At 35.8% G+C, this 17,190-nt stretch overlaps 1 protein-coding gene across 6 annotated transcripts in view; it reads left to right on the forward strand.

Annotated features, from left to right (window-relative positions):
- Positions 1 to 17,190, forward strand: part of KCNIP4 (potassium voltage-gated channel interacting protein 4) — a 381,941-nt gene that overhangs the window by 327,628 nt on the left and 37,123 nt on the right. For 4 of the 6 annotated variants that reach the window (XM_090139606.1, XM_090139601.1, XM_090139605.1 and 1 more), the window contains exon 2: positions 13,746 to 13,870. In XM_090139606.1, the coding sequence (XP_089995732.1) occupies positions 13,746 to 13,870 (125 nt within the window). Of the gene's footprint in view, positions 1 to 6,857; positions 6,960 to 13,745; positions 13,871 to 17,190 lie in introns of all 6 variants that reach the window. The other 2 variants (XM_090139604.1, XM_090139607.1) reach the window with 1 other exon arrangement.

The following is a 17,190-nucleotide window of genomic DNA, read 5'->3' on the forward strand; positions in this document are numbered from 1 at the left end:
CTTCACCTTTTGCAGAAGTTTATTTCCCTTATCTTGCAGCCTGAATTGCCACAGGGAAAACTTGTAAGCAGTATCAGAATGTTGTGGTTAGAATTTGTGTGTGCCTGTGTGTGCAAGTATTAGTTCAGAGTAAAAAGCACTTTTAAAAAGCCGTCCAAAAATAATGTTTTAAACAGTTATACAGCAAGTGACCTTTCTTTTATACTTCAGTGTTACTGCTCCCTTGGGTCCTTTGCAAAGGTTAGCAAAACATCAGGATAGAAAGCTGGTGATGAGTTGAATTTTTTTTTTCTAATGTTTTTGTGCAATCTGGTGTCAAAGTTACTTTATAAGTCAAATTTTATATGTCTTTGTTCAAAGCAACTAATTTTATTAGTACTTTTGCCCACTGAAATGGAAACAACTTTGCTCTAATTGTCCTGCTAATGCTTTGTGAATTTGCCAACCTTTTGAACTGTAATTGATAGAAAAAGCTAACTGAAATAGATTATTGGTGTATTTTTTCATACCTACTGCATGAATCAGGTAAATTTATTTGTTGTGACAGTGTATGATTATCTAACATTTTTTCAGGCTGTTGCTCATTAATAATCTGATGTTTTTGCTATACTTTATAGTCCCCAGCTGAAATAGATTAGATGCCTGCCAAATTCATGGCTGAAGCTTGCAGTAAAAGCAATTTCTAATCTCAAAAAGTAGCTTGGAATAGCTCAATTTATTTCTTTTGCTACGATTAGGAGGAAAATGCTCATAGCTGAGAAATGGGAAGGATTGATATTCTTTTCTTCTAGTTCTATTTTATAACTTTTTAAAATGAAGTGCACAGTGAATGGCATTATTTTTGGCTTCTTAAAATCTCTTTGCAAAAGAAAATGTGTATTCTTCGTTACTTTGTAGTTTCCCTTTTCTATTGTGTTCAAAAGTTGAATTTCTACAGTAGCAGGATTCGGATTCAGACCAATGACACATAGAGCATTTTACTTCAAGACTGGCAGTGTAGGCAGCAGCAACTTAAAATCAGTGTTTACTAGGGATTTGGTGCCCTCTTTAAGAAGGTATGGTGTAATGTCACTACCACCTCAAAGCACCAAAATTTGCAATCTAAGTGGAGAATATACTTCAGATCCAGATGCTTCTGTCCTGAAGTTGACTTTGACAGTAGTCTTGGAAGTGAACTCCATTTGAATGATCTAGGTTACAGCTGACTCCCTTGAGGCTAGTTCAGCAGAATTGAAAAGTGTGCGCTGGTTTCATTTAACTGTTTTGTGAAAGTTCTCTGAGCTTTTGGTGAGACATCTTTCATAAGAACTAAATTCATATAAAGCTTTAAAAAAACCGCAACACATTACAATGATAGCCTCTAGCACTGCAGGCTAATTGTTAATTGTTTCCACTCAGACTAATTGAATAATATTGTGAACACTATGAAGACATATGCTAGAAGTTATTGATTAAAAATGTCTGTTTCTAGTCTTACCCAAGTTTTCTATAAGATATGAAAGCACCATTCTCTGTAAAGTACAGGGCTGTCATATGTAGCTGCTGCCTCCAGCACCTGGGGGACCAAGGATTCTCCAGCTGTCGGGACAGCACCCCTCACTCATGCTGTTCTCTGGCCATAGCCTGGTGCTGAGGATATACACCATTCCCAATCCCATGGTTGGGGCTGAGATCCCCACTCGCTGCACTGAGTGGCAGGGAGATCCCCAACTCCAGTAGATGACACCACAGGACAAGGTGCCCACAACCCTGGTGTGACTGTTCACTGTGCCCAAACCTCTCATATCCCAAATACTCCCAAATCTTCATGTTCCTCTTGTCTCCCTTTACTTGTCAGTTACAAAGCCATTCTGCCTCTCCCCAAAGCCATCCCTGGAGATTCTTGATGGTTAGGTACACTGCCATTGAGATATTCAGGTGAGTCTACTCAGGGCCTATTTTGCTCCTGCTGTAGCATCCACCTTTCTTAAGCTATGAGAATATTTATTTTCTCTTCAGTCTTTGTTTCCAGAAGCCATTTGCAAGATCTCTAGCACAAATTAGATGTGAACTTTTCTCTGTAGTTAAAGGTTCCTTCAGCATCACTGATTTCATCTGCCAATCTATTTCAGCTGCACTGTATTGACTGTGAATAGTAGCTAGTATGGCTTTTCCTGAGTGGAGTGTCCTTCCTGAATTTTAAATTCTTGAATTGTTTGCAGATTTTCTTTGGCCCAGAGTTTATACTAATTGCTTGTTTCTTTGAGAGAAGTTATCATTCCTTAAAAGCTATAAAAATATGTTTGAATCAAAGCCCAATGAAAAATAAAAAATAGTTCTTTAGATTCTCATGTATACATGCTGCATTCAAAAGCTGTTGGCAGTTAAGATCAGTGGTTCAGCATTTTTATTTCAGTTCTAAAATCCCCTTGAACAATACTAAATTAGGAATTTCATTAATAATAATGTACAACTATTTCCTGCTCACAGCAGGAAAAGAGCCTTACACAAATGTTGTGCTTAACAGGCTTTTTTTCATTTTTATTTTTTAAATTTGTCTGTATCATTTTCTGAACTCTCCTTCAAGTATTTTTTTTCCTTTCATCTAGTTCTCCTCTAACTTAAAAAACTCTTCTTTCTTATCTGGTTATTTCCTAGATCCTTAAATGATAACCTTCTCTATGCTGATAGAATTTGCTGTGTGATAATTTGTATATGGTACAGTTAATTAAAAACTTCTTCTGCACTCTTCCCATAAGGAAGAATTAAAAACAAACAAACAACAACAACAACAACAACAAAAACAGGGAAAAGGAAACTGCATAGCTCAGGTTCATTGTGTATCTTCTCATATCTTCTCATATGCTCACACGGGCCATTTCATATGAGATTTTTCTAAAGAAAGCAAATGAACTCGTATGACAAAGTTTCTTGTCATAGGGGAGCTCCTTAGTTTTACACATGCTCTGGAAGTGCACATGCTGATGTTTTAAGTGGTACTAAATAAATGATTTTGCAAATCATTTTCAAGCTCTGTATTAGGGAAACTCTACAGGGTGCTTTTTGTTTTGAGCTCCTGGAAATGATTACAGCAGTATTAAATAATGTTTGCATTAAACATAGAAACTATTTATAACTTCAGAAGTTTTTTTATTTTGAAAATCTGCATAGTTTTATTGTGGAGGTGTTATCTGAATAATAAAGCTGTATTTGGGAAATTTAACAAATACTGAAAGGAAAAAAGAGCATTTCTCTGTTTTAAATTCTTTGTGCTTTCACACATCTCTTTGTCCTTCTCTCCAGTGTTATTAACTATTTCATGTCTTCTTTTATCCATTTTCCTATCTCCCATCCCACAAATGCCCACTGTATTCCATTCTGTGATTATTGTTTTAGGCAAAATCCCTTTTTCTCTACTTTTTGTTTACAATCCATGTTAAGCACTGTTGGTCTCTGGAATTCCATTTTGATTCTGACCTCTTAACTGGTTGGTAGGTAAGTGTGGCTGCCAGCTCTTAATCTGAGTCTGCCCCTAGAAGTCTGATGTAAAACAGTGTGTACAAGGGAACTGATATAGAAGGACAGCAATCTTACTCCTGAAAGTGTTTAAAAGTAATTCCTAAAATGCTGCCGTACATTTTTTCTGCTCAACACCTTGATGGCTCCTCCCTGTAGATCTCTTGTAGTTTATAGGGTTGTGTGTCTGAGAAGCTGACAGATGTATTTTGGAATGAAAAACAGATGGGGCAGAACAGGATGAATCACTAAAATTATATGTGTACATAGAAATGGGATTGGCAAGAAAGCTTTCTGAGTTTGGCTAAAAATGTTGAGGATCCATAGAGTAGCTTAATGATAATTCAGACAGTTCCTCAGCAGGTGTTTCCAAAAACTGAGACTTGTAAATATTTCTGTTGTACATCATTTTGTTTCATTCCCAGGCTCACTGCATAGAAGGAACACATTCTGATTTGGCTCTCTCCCATAAGTCTTGAACGATGAATATGAAAAACTGCACTCGTTTTGTCTCCCTTGCTCTTCCATCTGTGCTGAAACATTAGCAGTTTAGTGGGGCTGACAGCTCTTAAGGTCCTGGGAGAAATTTGATCATACAGCTGAAATTGAGTACAAACCAGTATGCCAAGAAGATGCCTTATGCTTTTTTTTTTTTTTTTTTTCCCTCCAGAATCTTTGTCAACTCCTACCAAAATTTTAGATCCAGGAAAATGTAAGCTTGGCTTTCAGGCTTTATATTAGGCTTCTTCCAAACTAAAGAACTGAAATACAATATAGGCATTTTTTCCCACCTTCTTGGCAAGACTTTAAGTACTGTAAGGGAAAAAATGCAAATTCCAGCAAGCTGTACTGCTGAGACACTGGACGTGGCCAGTGGTCTGTAAATAGTGCTGAGTAAAAGGTAGAGCAAGACTTAAACACTGGAAGCTTATCTTCTGGCTTTGCCAAATAAAGGAAAGAGAAAAGTACTCAGATGAGCGTGCCTTCTAGGTTGAAGTTTAACACCCAAATCCCATTATAGAAGGTCAACAATAAGGTAGGAGGCAAGGCAGGAGAGAGCTATTTTTAGTAGTAGGAATCTGCTTTAGGCGAGAAGGTTGTGTAAGAATTTAAGTACAAGGACAGTTGCAGCAGCAACAGTCCATCTTGTGTTACTAGGGGGGATGTAAGCCAGAAGGCTATTCTGCTGAGCAGAAGTTTACCAACAAAAAGCGGCTACCTGCCCTTGCTTTCATGCTGGCTGCAGAACATTTGCAATGAAAACAAGTGCGTTTAGGAAGAGAGATGTTTTGCCTCTGAAAACTCCTGCAAAGGTCTCTTTGCTTGATATTCTTCAATAGGTTGGTTTGACCTGATTCTGTAACAGTAGGGCAATACACAGTATGAAAGCAAAGACATATGTCTGAATAAATGTGTAAAGAGTTAAGATGGGTCTAGTCTAGGTTTAGATATAGTAGATTATGAATCGATGGTAATTTATAAATCCTTCATAACTTACAATGCATAATTTTTATATCCTAGTATACACATATTATACTATAAACTACACATATTATACTTTTATTTATACAGTTGTGGATTAACAGTTCTCTAGTTTAAATCTCTGTAAACCAGAGGTTTAAACAATTGCTTGCTTTATTTGTTGCAACAGCAGATATAAATCATGCTAAATAGCAGCCACTCTTAAAGTTTGTCTCATCTGCCTAAAATCTATCCATATACAGCACGTATCTCAGTACAGCAGTATCTAGATGTGAAAGTGTGTAGGCCATGCTCTAGTTACAGCAGTTTGTGTGAAGTGTGAGCACCTCTTGAGACAAAAAACCACAATTCCAGCTGGTGTGGTATGGAGATGAGTTTTAGGACGTTCCCATTGTGAATTCTGGTGTAAAGTGTGTCTCGAGGTTTAACTTTGATTGCAGAAGAACAAATTATCAAACTAAAGAGCAAGGAGCCCTAGTTAACTAACCTAAATATGAATAAGTCTAACACAGCATGTGGGAGTTTGTGACTGACTGGGCAAGGGATAACAGCTGTGAAATCTCTAGATGAAAAATTATTAACAAATGAAATCAAGATCGGTTTGGAAAAAATCAGTTTCTGAATATCACTTTGCTGGCTATGAATTACTATCATTCTCTTCTTTAGCAGTTTGAAGAAAGCCCATCATGATCAGGGCATTACCTTCTCATGGCTTTCCACCTCTTCACAAATATCTATTTTGAAGATCAATGTTAAGACAATAATCTCTGAATATATAAACACACCACAGACTGCAACATACTTTCTTAGTGGTGAATTTTTTTTGCTTAATCAAATCTGTGAGCTTGAAAAATACACAATCCTTTGGGTTCTTCAAGGCACTGTGTACGTCTTCAGTAATTACATAGATTGTGTGGACCTGTGGACCTGTGTAATCACATAATGATGTGAAAAAGTGCAGGAGTTGCATGAAGTCCAAACTGAGCTTTACCTTTCTTAGGAGCATTAATCATTTGGTAAACTGTTGCACAGATGTTAAATGAGTCATTTGCAGCAAATACCCATCTAGGAGATGTTTGCTTATATCATCCATTTTGTATAAAATGGTCAATCAATCAGATGTTGCAGGCATTTACACTAACAATTTCCTTTTCAATAAATAAGGATAGTTCTGTTTACCTGCTTTATGGCACATGAACATTGTTTATTCAGCCATGTCAGTATTCATGAAAATATAAATAATACTTATAACTAAATATATATATATATAGGTAGAACTTCAAATATTAAAGAAAAGGTAGGCTGGTTGTTAATCGTGGTCAATAATTTAATATTCAGAAAAGGCAAAAGTGCCAGGTTGGTTATCTTTGTTGCTGAATGTATAATATGAAAAAACTCAATCTTGGAAGTAGAAGATTGCCAGAAAGGACAACAAAAGATATATTTGAGTTTTTATTTGTGGGGTGGTCTTTTGTGTATGTTTTTCCACATTAAACCTAAATTCAAATAATTAATTAAATACAGTTTAAAATCTTTAAAGTATTCTAGCATTAAAATCTTCAGAAACACACCTACTTTGTGTTGTTTCAAATACATAACCTGATGCATTTGTGGGATGTTTTAAAGTGGGTTATAAGAACTTGGACAGGTTATAAGAACTTTTCCAGGGATGCACACATGCAAAATATCCCCTTTGTTGGAAAAATATGACAAAATGGTTTTGTTGTCCTGATCAAAAATTCAGGTTGCCCTTTGCAATTCAGGGTGGCTGTTGTCTGTTTGGCCTTTCCCCATCAGGATTCTGCTATAGTGATAAACTGCAGCATGTACAAAAATTGTTCTCAAACCTATGTTAACAATCCTGATAATATATTTTTTAGGTTTCCTCTACGCTCAGAACAGTGCCAAACGCAGTATTAAAGAGCGACTTATGAAGCTCTTGCCCTGCTCGGCTGCCAAAACGACATCTCCTGTTACTCAAAGCAAGTTTTATTTTTCATTTGATTTTGATTTTGATTTTTTTTTTAGGTTTGCATGCAACAAAATTTATACTTTCATTAACTGCTTGTTCAAAAGAGAAGATATCTGCTGAATGTATGATCTATTAATGTTTAAAAGGAGTGATGGACAGGCTGCTAACAGATTTGTCTGTGCAGAGCATAACGGCAATATACCAGTGCCAGAGTCTGCTCTGCAGGAGATTCTGGGTTGGGACTTATGCTTTGCAAGCTAGCTGGAAAGTGGTTCATGGTGAAATTAAATGCTTGTTCTCACTGTATTTGCAAATTGGTAGTTCTTTTGTACACAAGTGCAAATGTTTGTGTTCTTGCTGTCCAGCGCATCGGATAGTATCAGCAGTACTGGTTTAGCTGAAAGGCTTGGCCCTGCATGTTTTTGTTATGTAACATCAAACTGTGTAGGAAATGAAACTGGATGTACATGTCTGGGAGAGAAAAAAAAAAAAAAGAAGCTTGAAAACAAACTATATGAATGTAGAGTTTAAAGACAAGTACACTGACTTCTTCTTTGATGTCTTGATCCTATGCTCTGACAAAATGCAATCCTTTCAGAGACTGTCAAACAGGAAGAAACAGATGGACAGATTCACCATCCACATATACCTAGAGACAAATTATAGCAATAACACTAATACATTCCTGTATCTTTTTTGCTGATATAACTTGATATTAAATATCCCTGTGGACCCAATTCAATCTAGATTAATTTGACTTTATTCTGTGCACTCTTTTTAGCAGCTAAAATTAGATGCTGAGTGGTCCCTCTGCTTCCTGTATCCTCTTCTTAGCAAAGCATATTGATTAGTATAAAATAAGAAGTGCCTCCAAGAGCAGTTCCCCATGTCCAGTGATCATGGAAAAATCCAAGACCACTAGGCTGTGAACACAGGCCCCAGATTAAGTGCTAAGACTTCAGTGGTATGGACATAGGATTTCTTTCTGCTACCCAGTTTTTTCATGTGTGCCTCCATGGAGAAGACTGTGTTACTTTCCCTCCTTTCTAGGCATTTGAGAGCTCAAAGATGAAAAGCGCTAAGGATTTGGTTGCACAGTAACATTTTCATTGTGATTTCAGTTGTTTTACTGGAAAACAGAGTAGCTTAAAAAAGGCAGTCACTGTAGTGACAGTTTTAACTAGAAGCTGCTTTCACCTACATGACCTGAGTAATAATAGTCCTAGACTAAAAAGACATGGACGGTTTTATTCCTTTGTCTGATGTTTGGAGAGCAACACGTCCTTATTCCTTGCACATCTCTATGTGACATTTTTGTCTGTACAGGTAACATGAAAATATTTAAATTTTCTCAAAATCTCTGACCATGCAAAATGTGCTTTTTTGAGCTGAAAGTATTTTTATAAGCCCAAAGAGAAGACAAAGTAGAACTTGCATTAGTTGTTTCATATTTGAGAACCAAGTAGTAAAAAGAAAAGATGAAGTCAGCATTTTCCTCTGTGCTCTTGTATATAATGAGATGTTGTTTTAAATGAGAATATTCCATTAAATGAAGATATTATATTAAGTTGTAGATGTACGTTGTTGTTTTTGTATTTTGACATAATATGCTATTTGATTTCTTCTGGCATGAAAGAAATAACATTCCTGATGTAGTAGGAGTGAAGTCAGCACTACCTACAGTGATCACCACATAATACGAATTCCTTAGAAAATTTACTAGGAATAGATTTAAAGCAAGTATTTTGTTGAAAAACTGCCAACCCTGAATTTCTAGTTGTGTATCGCAATTGAGTATGTGCAGAAAAAGGTTATTTAAATAATAAAGATAAAAACTTATTTCAGCCTTCCCATTCAACAGTACATCTCAGAGTGCTTTTTCTTATTTGTGTATTTTAGCCTGGTAAGTCTAGACTCAAGATTGGTTTTGGAATAGTGTGTATGCATGCAATTATTAAATAAATAAGGGAGATAGAATTTGGGATTTGTACAGGCAAATGCATATGCACAATTTTTACAGATATGCCCTAAATTTTGATTTGTTTTTATCATTTGTTTTTATTATTTAAGGAGTATGTCTGTTTTTCGCGTTGATTTTACCATTTTGTTATTTAATATATGATGAAAGTTTCAAAGCTTAGCTCCTGTCGCAAATGCCTTAAAAAATTGTCTCTACTGTTTAGCTGGAGGAAAGATACTAAGATACTCATTAATGACGTCCGTATGATTACTTATTTAATATATTAAGAAGTAAATATGAACTTGTTTCTCTTTTTCAGAGATGTAAAAAATGTGAAAAAAGTGTTCTTAACTTAAATTGAAGAAACTAAAGAACTGAAATGATGAATTTTTCATTAATGCCGTAGAAATTACAAAACTTCTCTTTGAGAAATAGATATATTTTCACACATTTTAATTGCACGTGTCGAAGTGTGTGTTTTTTTCTTGCCTGGGTAATGGTGGCCATAAGTGGGTTTTTTTTTTGTTTTTGTTTTTGAGAGAGAGCAAGTGACTCATGAATGCTATAGTATTTTAATCAGCGTGGTTGGCATATTATCAGAAAGCTCCCACTGATCTTATTTTTGGACTGTTTGTATCAATAAGGTGCTACGGAAATGGAGTGTGATAAGACTGTTACACTGAATCTTTTCATTAACAAAAAAACTAATATTGCCACCATACTGTAGTCTTCTACATTTTTACTAAATCATTAAACACTGTAGAAATATTCATCAATAAGGACATACCAGGCATCACATTCTCTGGAACATATATTTGGCTTTACATTTATTACATTTATTCATTTAACTTCTAGAAGAGCTTGCAGATATCCCTGTAGGTAACCAGTTGATTTGCAAATAGAGACCTCTTTTACATGTAGGTCCCTATCTCTCTAAATGATAGTAAATTTAAAGTCCGTGTAACTCATGACATATAAAAGTGGCATTTCAACACTCTTTTTTTACAGCTGAGAAAATTTCTGACGCATATCTATATGATGTTGTTATAGTTACTTTGTAATGAATACAAAAGACAAAATTCCTTAAAAATATGATGGCAAAGCTTCAGTAACCTTCCAAAATAAACCCTGGATGTTCTCAAGGAGAATTAAAACTTAGCTCAAGAATTTTGCTAGGCTTTCCAAACATTGGGAAGACAGATTCTTAACTCTGGAACAACTTAATTATTCTTTGATAACTGTGTATAGAACTGCACTGCCACATGAGAGGAATTTTCTTACTAAGGTGAGAACTGAAATGTTCTTAGAATCCTGTGAATTCAGATATTGATCTTTCAAAGCTCTCATCAAACATCATAACGATGATGTAGAGTTGTGGATTTTTTGTCAATAGTGTTTACACTGGAATTTTTCACAAAAATATTGATTGTGTCTGAGTCAGCAGAAACATCCCGTGAATGCATGGAAGAGGAATATGTTTTAGCTTGTCCATAAGCCAATACACAGTGGATATTCTCAGATAAGTCTATGGGTGACACTGATTTGGAAAATATCTTCTGTCAGATTAAATGAAAAATGTCACGTCTGGTTCCTCCTAAAGACATTCTCTGTAATGCTTACATTGATAAATAATGACTTGGAAAAAGCCAAAGTAAAGAGCCAGACAAAACTAACATGTCTCTCAGAAGAATTATGAAATGCAAAGTGTTCTGTGAATTTGCAGTCTGGTTCAGTGATTGAATTTAACATTTTGTTATGGCATCTGCAGACGTCATTTTAAATGGATTAGCACTGTATTTCTTATTCTAATAAATCTTTCGGCATTGAGTCTAAGCTGAAAAACTTTGACAGAAGCAGCTTTAATTAATAAAACAAATGTACTCAAGGAACACTGTCAGGAGAAAATGATGTTCGAAGAATCAGATTTGAAAAGCCATAAAGCATTAACGGTGTTCATTTTTTTTATCTAACACCATGCCTTTTATCTTGCACTTATAATTACATCTATTAAATGACTTGCTGATTTTCTAAAGTTACAAGTTCTTATTTATTCCTTGGTCATCTTATCTGAAAAGAATTCACAGTTGACGCTCTTGAGGTAAATACCTATCTAGTCTTGGGATTTAGGGTAAGAAGGAACCAGCAGAAACCGAAGCGTATCCATTCTGAAGAACAGTGCTATTAGGAGGAAACTGAAAAAAAAAATCACCAGAGTAGAAGTAAAATAAAGAGTTATTCTGTAGAACTTATGCCCTTTTAATACCTAGATCGTAGACAATACCTAGGGAGCCTACTGAGGGGAGGGGAATCAACTCTTTGAAAGGGTCGATAAAAGCAGGACGAGGGGAAATGGTTTTAAGTTGAGGGAGGGGAGATTTAGGTTGGACGTCAGGGGGACATCAGTGGTGTGGTACTGGCTGCCCAGAGAGGTTGTGGATGCCCCGTCCCTGGAGGTGTTCAAGGTCAGAGTGGATGGGGCCCTGGGCAGCCTGGTCTAGTATTAAATGTGGAGGTTGGTGGCTCTGCATGTGGCAGGGGGGTTGGAGATTCATGATCCTTGAGGTCCCTTCCAACCCTGGCAATTCTGTGATTCTGTGATCATTTAACATTACAAATCACATGCCAATCTTAAAATACTTCAGTTTACCCTTTGAAAAACATACTGAACCAATGTTGCTTATCAAAGATACCTGTTTCAGCCTAACCATATTCACTGCCTTAACCCACCAAATTTATTTATTTTCTATATAGTAAAAAAAATATATCAAAAAACCTACGCATGTATATAAATCAGTAGGTTGCACTGTATTAATGGCTCTGTTCAACACATTGTCAGATTTTGGAATCTGCATTTATGCCCATTGTACAGGTGTTTGTGTATTTCAAAGTATGTAAATATTTCTATGTTTTGTTCAGAACAGTAACATTTAGGCTTGTGGATGCTGCCTTGCACAGGGGCTTTGCTTGGAGCAGTAGTTAGCTAAATTCAGTTCAGACATTTATTCACAATTCAGAAAGCACAATTATCTGTTAATTTCTCCTGTTTTGTTACATGAAAGAAATTCTTAATTACTTCAGAAAAAAATATCCATGCGTTAAAAAGTCTCGATTTGAGTTTTAAGTCCTTGATGTGATGATCTGCCATTTCACTTGCAGTCTTAGTTCTTTCACAAGACACTGTTAATGGCTTAGGAAACCACTTAGACACCACCATTATGATGACATGCCTGTATGAGAAATATACCTGCCCAGAGTTTACAGCAGAACATTGCTTTCTCTTCTTTCAGTTAAACCACCAGTGAAATGGGAATAATAATTACATACACTATTGATATTACATTGCCTCTGCTATTGGACCATCCATTCTCTACTGGAAGCCTCTCAAGCAGTGGAACTCACTTTTTTTTTTCTTTCTTTCTTTCTTTCTTTTTTTTTTTTTTTTTTTAACATCTGTTTTCTTCCTTTCCACACACGTTGAATATTTCTTTAATCCTTAGGTTCCTGAGATGAGTGCCAGCAACAACCTCTCTCTACCAGGAAGAAAAGACAAGGTTCTACAATTTTTTGAACATTTATGCAAGTTGTTGATATATACTGATTCCATGCTCCAAGCAAGCTGCTCTAGTGGAGTGCCTCTCATGGCGGAGAGGTTGGAACTGGATGACCCTTAAGGTCCCTTTCAACCCAAGCCATTCAGTGATTCTATTCTAAAGTTGTCCATTTTTGGGATAGTTGAGCTTGATCTCCTAATGCCAGATTTCTCCCAAGCAACTAGAAGTTATTATTATTGCACTGTACCAGAAAAAAAAATATGTGAAGATGTAAGCATAGTACCATTTTAATGGAGTGTTTTGTTTGGGATCTTCCAAAAATTGAGATGAATAAAACTTTACTTTGAGAATGCAGAGGCCCACTGATGAAATAAAATATATATTTTCACCATTGAAGAAATTAAAAAAAAAAAAAAAAAAAAAAAAGCTTGTTAGGTTTTGCTCAGGTTACATTTCTATAGCTGGTATAACTATCCAACCAGAAGGCAGTGATTTGATTAATCTTATCAGGAGTACAATATACAGTATGTCAGAATTTGGATCAAGTGTATGCCTTGTACTCCTCTATAAGAAAATCTGTACTGTGCATTGCTTTAGCTGTTTTATTGGACTCTCACATTTAAATCTCGTCCTGTTAGAGCTATATTAGAGCCTTAAAAGTGTATATTGGCATTCATATTTGCTAAAATCTTCATGTTACCTCCTTAAAGCTGCTCACCATGAATAATCATGTTTGTTCTGAAAGATTTCTCATGCTGTACTCAAAGTAAGGCCCACTGTTGAATGTGGAATATCCTTCCCAAACACTTTACAGAGTTACCTGTAAAGGAGACCACTGGGAATCCCAGGCTGATCCAGTAACTAATGGAGGGTATATCACCAGTATTGCTGAGACACAGTTTTTATATTATATATTTTATATTATTTCTGAGACAAGGTTTTATAAGGTCTTTTCTTTGTTCAGAGAGTTGTAGAAACAGCAAAATCCTTCTGAATATGTCATGTATGTCCTTGTAGAATGTCTGCTTTCCAGTCTACTGTTATTTATATTAGTACCGTAATAATATCCAGACCTCTGGATCATCATTGCTGTTCCATGCTCTATGCAGCCATTAAAGCATATTCCCTGTAAGTTCAAAATGAACATGTCACATGTCTTTTAGGTCACAAAAGCCATTTTTTAAAATAATGTCATCTAATTTTCTTTTTTTCCTACATAGGATAGATATTTCTATATCCTGCATTTCTTGTTGAGCTTTTCCTTTCTGTCTCTTGCATTTTGCAGATACTGTAGAAGATGAAATGGAAATGGCCACAGTACGGCATAGACCTGAAGCTCTTGAACTTCTGGAAGCACAGAGTAAATTCACAAAGAAGGAACTTCAGATCTTATATAGAGGTTTCAAGAATGTAAGTACTTCAGTTTTTAATTTATCATCCACTTCCCACATTACATGCCACTGCGATCTCAGCTGTACAAGGTTGCTTTCAATGGAGCTTGTGGGTTTCCATGGTTAAAATGCTGCATGTGGAAACACGCATAAAGTGTGGAAATGATCAATCTGCAACAAGTGAACAGTTTAAAAGATGCAGACAAGGTATGAAGCAGAGAATAATTTAAGTTAGTGAAGTATGACTGTTCAGGGAGAGATTAAAAGTTGTGTGAGGCTGGATGAATGAAAGGATAGGAGAACTGATGTAGTGAAAGCAAGCTGTGTGAAAGGGTATTTTAAAACAACATTTTTATTGAAAGCTCACAATGGAAGAAAAATATAGAGTCACTTAATGTGTCCTGGCTATATATCATCTCCCTTTTCAGACAGTGTATAATGTTGGCATGTTAGTGATTAACCGTGATTGCTCTTAAAGGCTTTTCATTTCCTCATAGTACTAGAGAACATTCCCCTGTTAATGATACTATTCCCAAGCTATTGCAAATCATGAGCTAATGTTCCTAATTATCTAAGGCAGAAAGGTAAAAGCATAGTGGATAACATAAGCCTTCTGTCTGTTTCTCTAAGAAAGTTATTTTTAGAGCCTCAGAACAAAGGACCTTGATGCTTCTCTGTGTAAGATGGCGCATGGAAGAAGATAATACATTATAAGGAAGTATTTTAATTGGTTACTATTTTACTGTAATTTTCAAGAGGAATTCCAGCTCTTGATCTACTTTTCTGTTCTGAGATGTATTGCATCAAAGGAGTTTTGATGGTAATGCATCTTTATTAAAGTGTTTCATTTCCTTATCAGTACATGGTAATTAAAGACATGCAAGTATAAAAATCTTTTACTATTTGGAGCTAGTGAACATGGAACTCAGATTTTTTTTGTGTTTAATATGATTGGAAAGTTATCAATTACTTTCAAAAATGCTGTAAAACATGCCCAGTGCTGATGACTATTATAAATCAGTTTAAAGCAGTAGTCTTAACCCAGGCTTCAAACTTCAGAAATGAAGGGTTACTTTTGGTTGAGCTATGCTTTGTTTTGTTTCTCATCTTTGTCTGTTCTACTGCAAAACCTGGGCTAGATTGCAGCTCCCTAAACTCTTCAGAGAGTGGGTAGGACAGGTCTGTCTCAGCTCTGTCAGAAGGTTGTCTGTGTGAGTTAGTTCATTTTCCTGTCACCTGTTCAGGTTTTATCAAACACAGTTTGAGTGGTTTGGGGCAGCATTATAGTCTCTCCCATGGCTGTACTTAAACGATCTCCCTTGACAGTGCTTTTTGAATTCTGTCTGCCATTGGCCACCTCCCTTCTCAGTACCATCTTTTTAAATCCAGCTTAATGCTATCCTGCCGGTATCTTCACCCCATGTGCTTCATCTCTGTGCTTCATTTATCAATATATGCTGGGGATCATCCAGCTGGAAAGTAGTTTTGCAGAAAAAGACCTGGAGGTCTTGGTGGACAGATTGAGGGAGGTGATGTTTGCCTTTAAATCAGCAGTGATGAGGGCAGAGTTGGAATGTTGTATTTAGTTGAATTTAGTATGCCTCAGCATACTCTTTTCAACAGTAGCCATATAAAGGAAAGGATGTAAGAACAGAGGAAATTTAGAGTTATCATTTGGCTAACATACTGTTCTGTGACCTTGCATTCTGATACTGAAATATTTACTGTACTGAATGTTACAGCTGCATATTTCAGTTTTATGTACTTTAACCACATTTATATCTTAATTATACCTTATCTTAAAGAAAATTCACATCTATTTCAAACCAGCTTCCTTCTATTTTAATAGCTACTGTATTTCTGCTATGAGAAAATGAGTAACTGTTACCATTACTTCTCTCAGATATTGCTTTACACATCTCTGTCACATACCCTGTCTAGTCTCTTCTTTTCCTAGCTAAAACTTTTTTTTTGTCTGTATAATCTTTCATTGCACTTAACTTATTCCAACCTCTTGACTTCCCTGAATCCTGCCCAATTCTAGGTTGTGTGTTCTGAGATAAGAGCAACCAGAATTTCATCCAGCTTATGTCCACTAACTTATTATTTATGGTTACATGTTAATTACACACACTTCTTGACTTCAGATGGGAGAACAGCAAGTATTACTGTATTACTTTAGTATAAGTGATGTCTACAAAATTTCATTTATTAAGTTTTTTACTTAAAGAGAAATAAAAATATAAGCCTGTAAAGGTATTTTCATGAATTTGATTTACAGACAAGTTGCATTCCAAACCTAGCAAAAAATAGTTTATATATGAGGAGCACCAAGTGTCAGATAGCATCCTTGTATATGTGTACATAAATGAAAGCTTTGGAGAGTCTGCATTGTAGAACATCTGATGTTTCAGGAAGCAAGTACAGGACAACATCAAAAAAAGGCCCTAAGAGCGCTGAAATGCTTGTCTTGATGGCATCTTGTTTTGGTAGTAATCAAGGCCAAAATTTAAAATTCAAGAAGAGATACAGTACAGAAAATGTAAGTAAGTGAGATAAGCACTTTCAATGACCTAACAGCTGTTATAAGGAAAAGCATGAAAGGATAACTTATGAGTGTATTCATCAATTTTGCCATTTAAAATCTATGCTATCCTTGAAAAACGAGATTAAAGAATGTCCTAAGCCCTCCCAGTCTCAAAAGATTGTCCTTAGCACTCTGGCTTCACAATGCTCTTGCACTCTTGTTGATGAATTGTTGCTCAGCTGCCATCACAGTGGGTCCTCTCCATTTTGTATTTGGTTTCCTATCATCCCATTTCTTGTAAATTGAAATTGTGATTGCAGCAGTCATTAACCTTTCAAACCAATGGCTCTGTGGCAGGCCTAGTACAAGAGGTACTTCACAATAAATTGCACAGACTATCAAGCATGCACTCAGCATGTGGTCTTTCTTTCTCTTTTGTCCATTGATAGATCTCTCACAGATTTGAAAATGTCCCTGAGCTTTGGCACATTTCCATTTAAAAAATACTTAAATAATACTTTGTTGCACAAAGGATGCTCCCGTGCTAAACTTAAATGTTAATGATCTTTTAATTTTGGCTGATTGTTCTCATAAAAAAATCTGCAGAATGTTGTCAGGGAAACTACTACACTTTCCTGGAAATGTTTAAAGATTTCTTGGTGAACATTTCTCTCATCTAGCTGTATATCAGAGAAAGTGTAAACTGAAATCGTGCATGCATAAAGATGTCCTTGGATACATATAGTAGCTTTAAATAGGCAGCTCTATATTTGTAAAATTTATTGAGAAAACAAGATTTCTAAGACAGCTTT

This window comes from Phasianus colchicus, chromosome 4 (genome assembly GCF_987193195.1).
Source record: "Phasianus colchicus chromosome 4, bPhaCol1.hap1.1, whole genome shotgun sequence".
NCBI lineage: Eukaryota > Metazoa > Chordata > Aves > Galliformes > Phasianidae > Phasianus > Phasianus colchicus.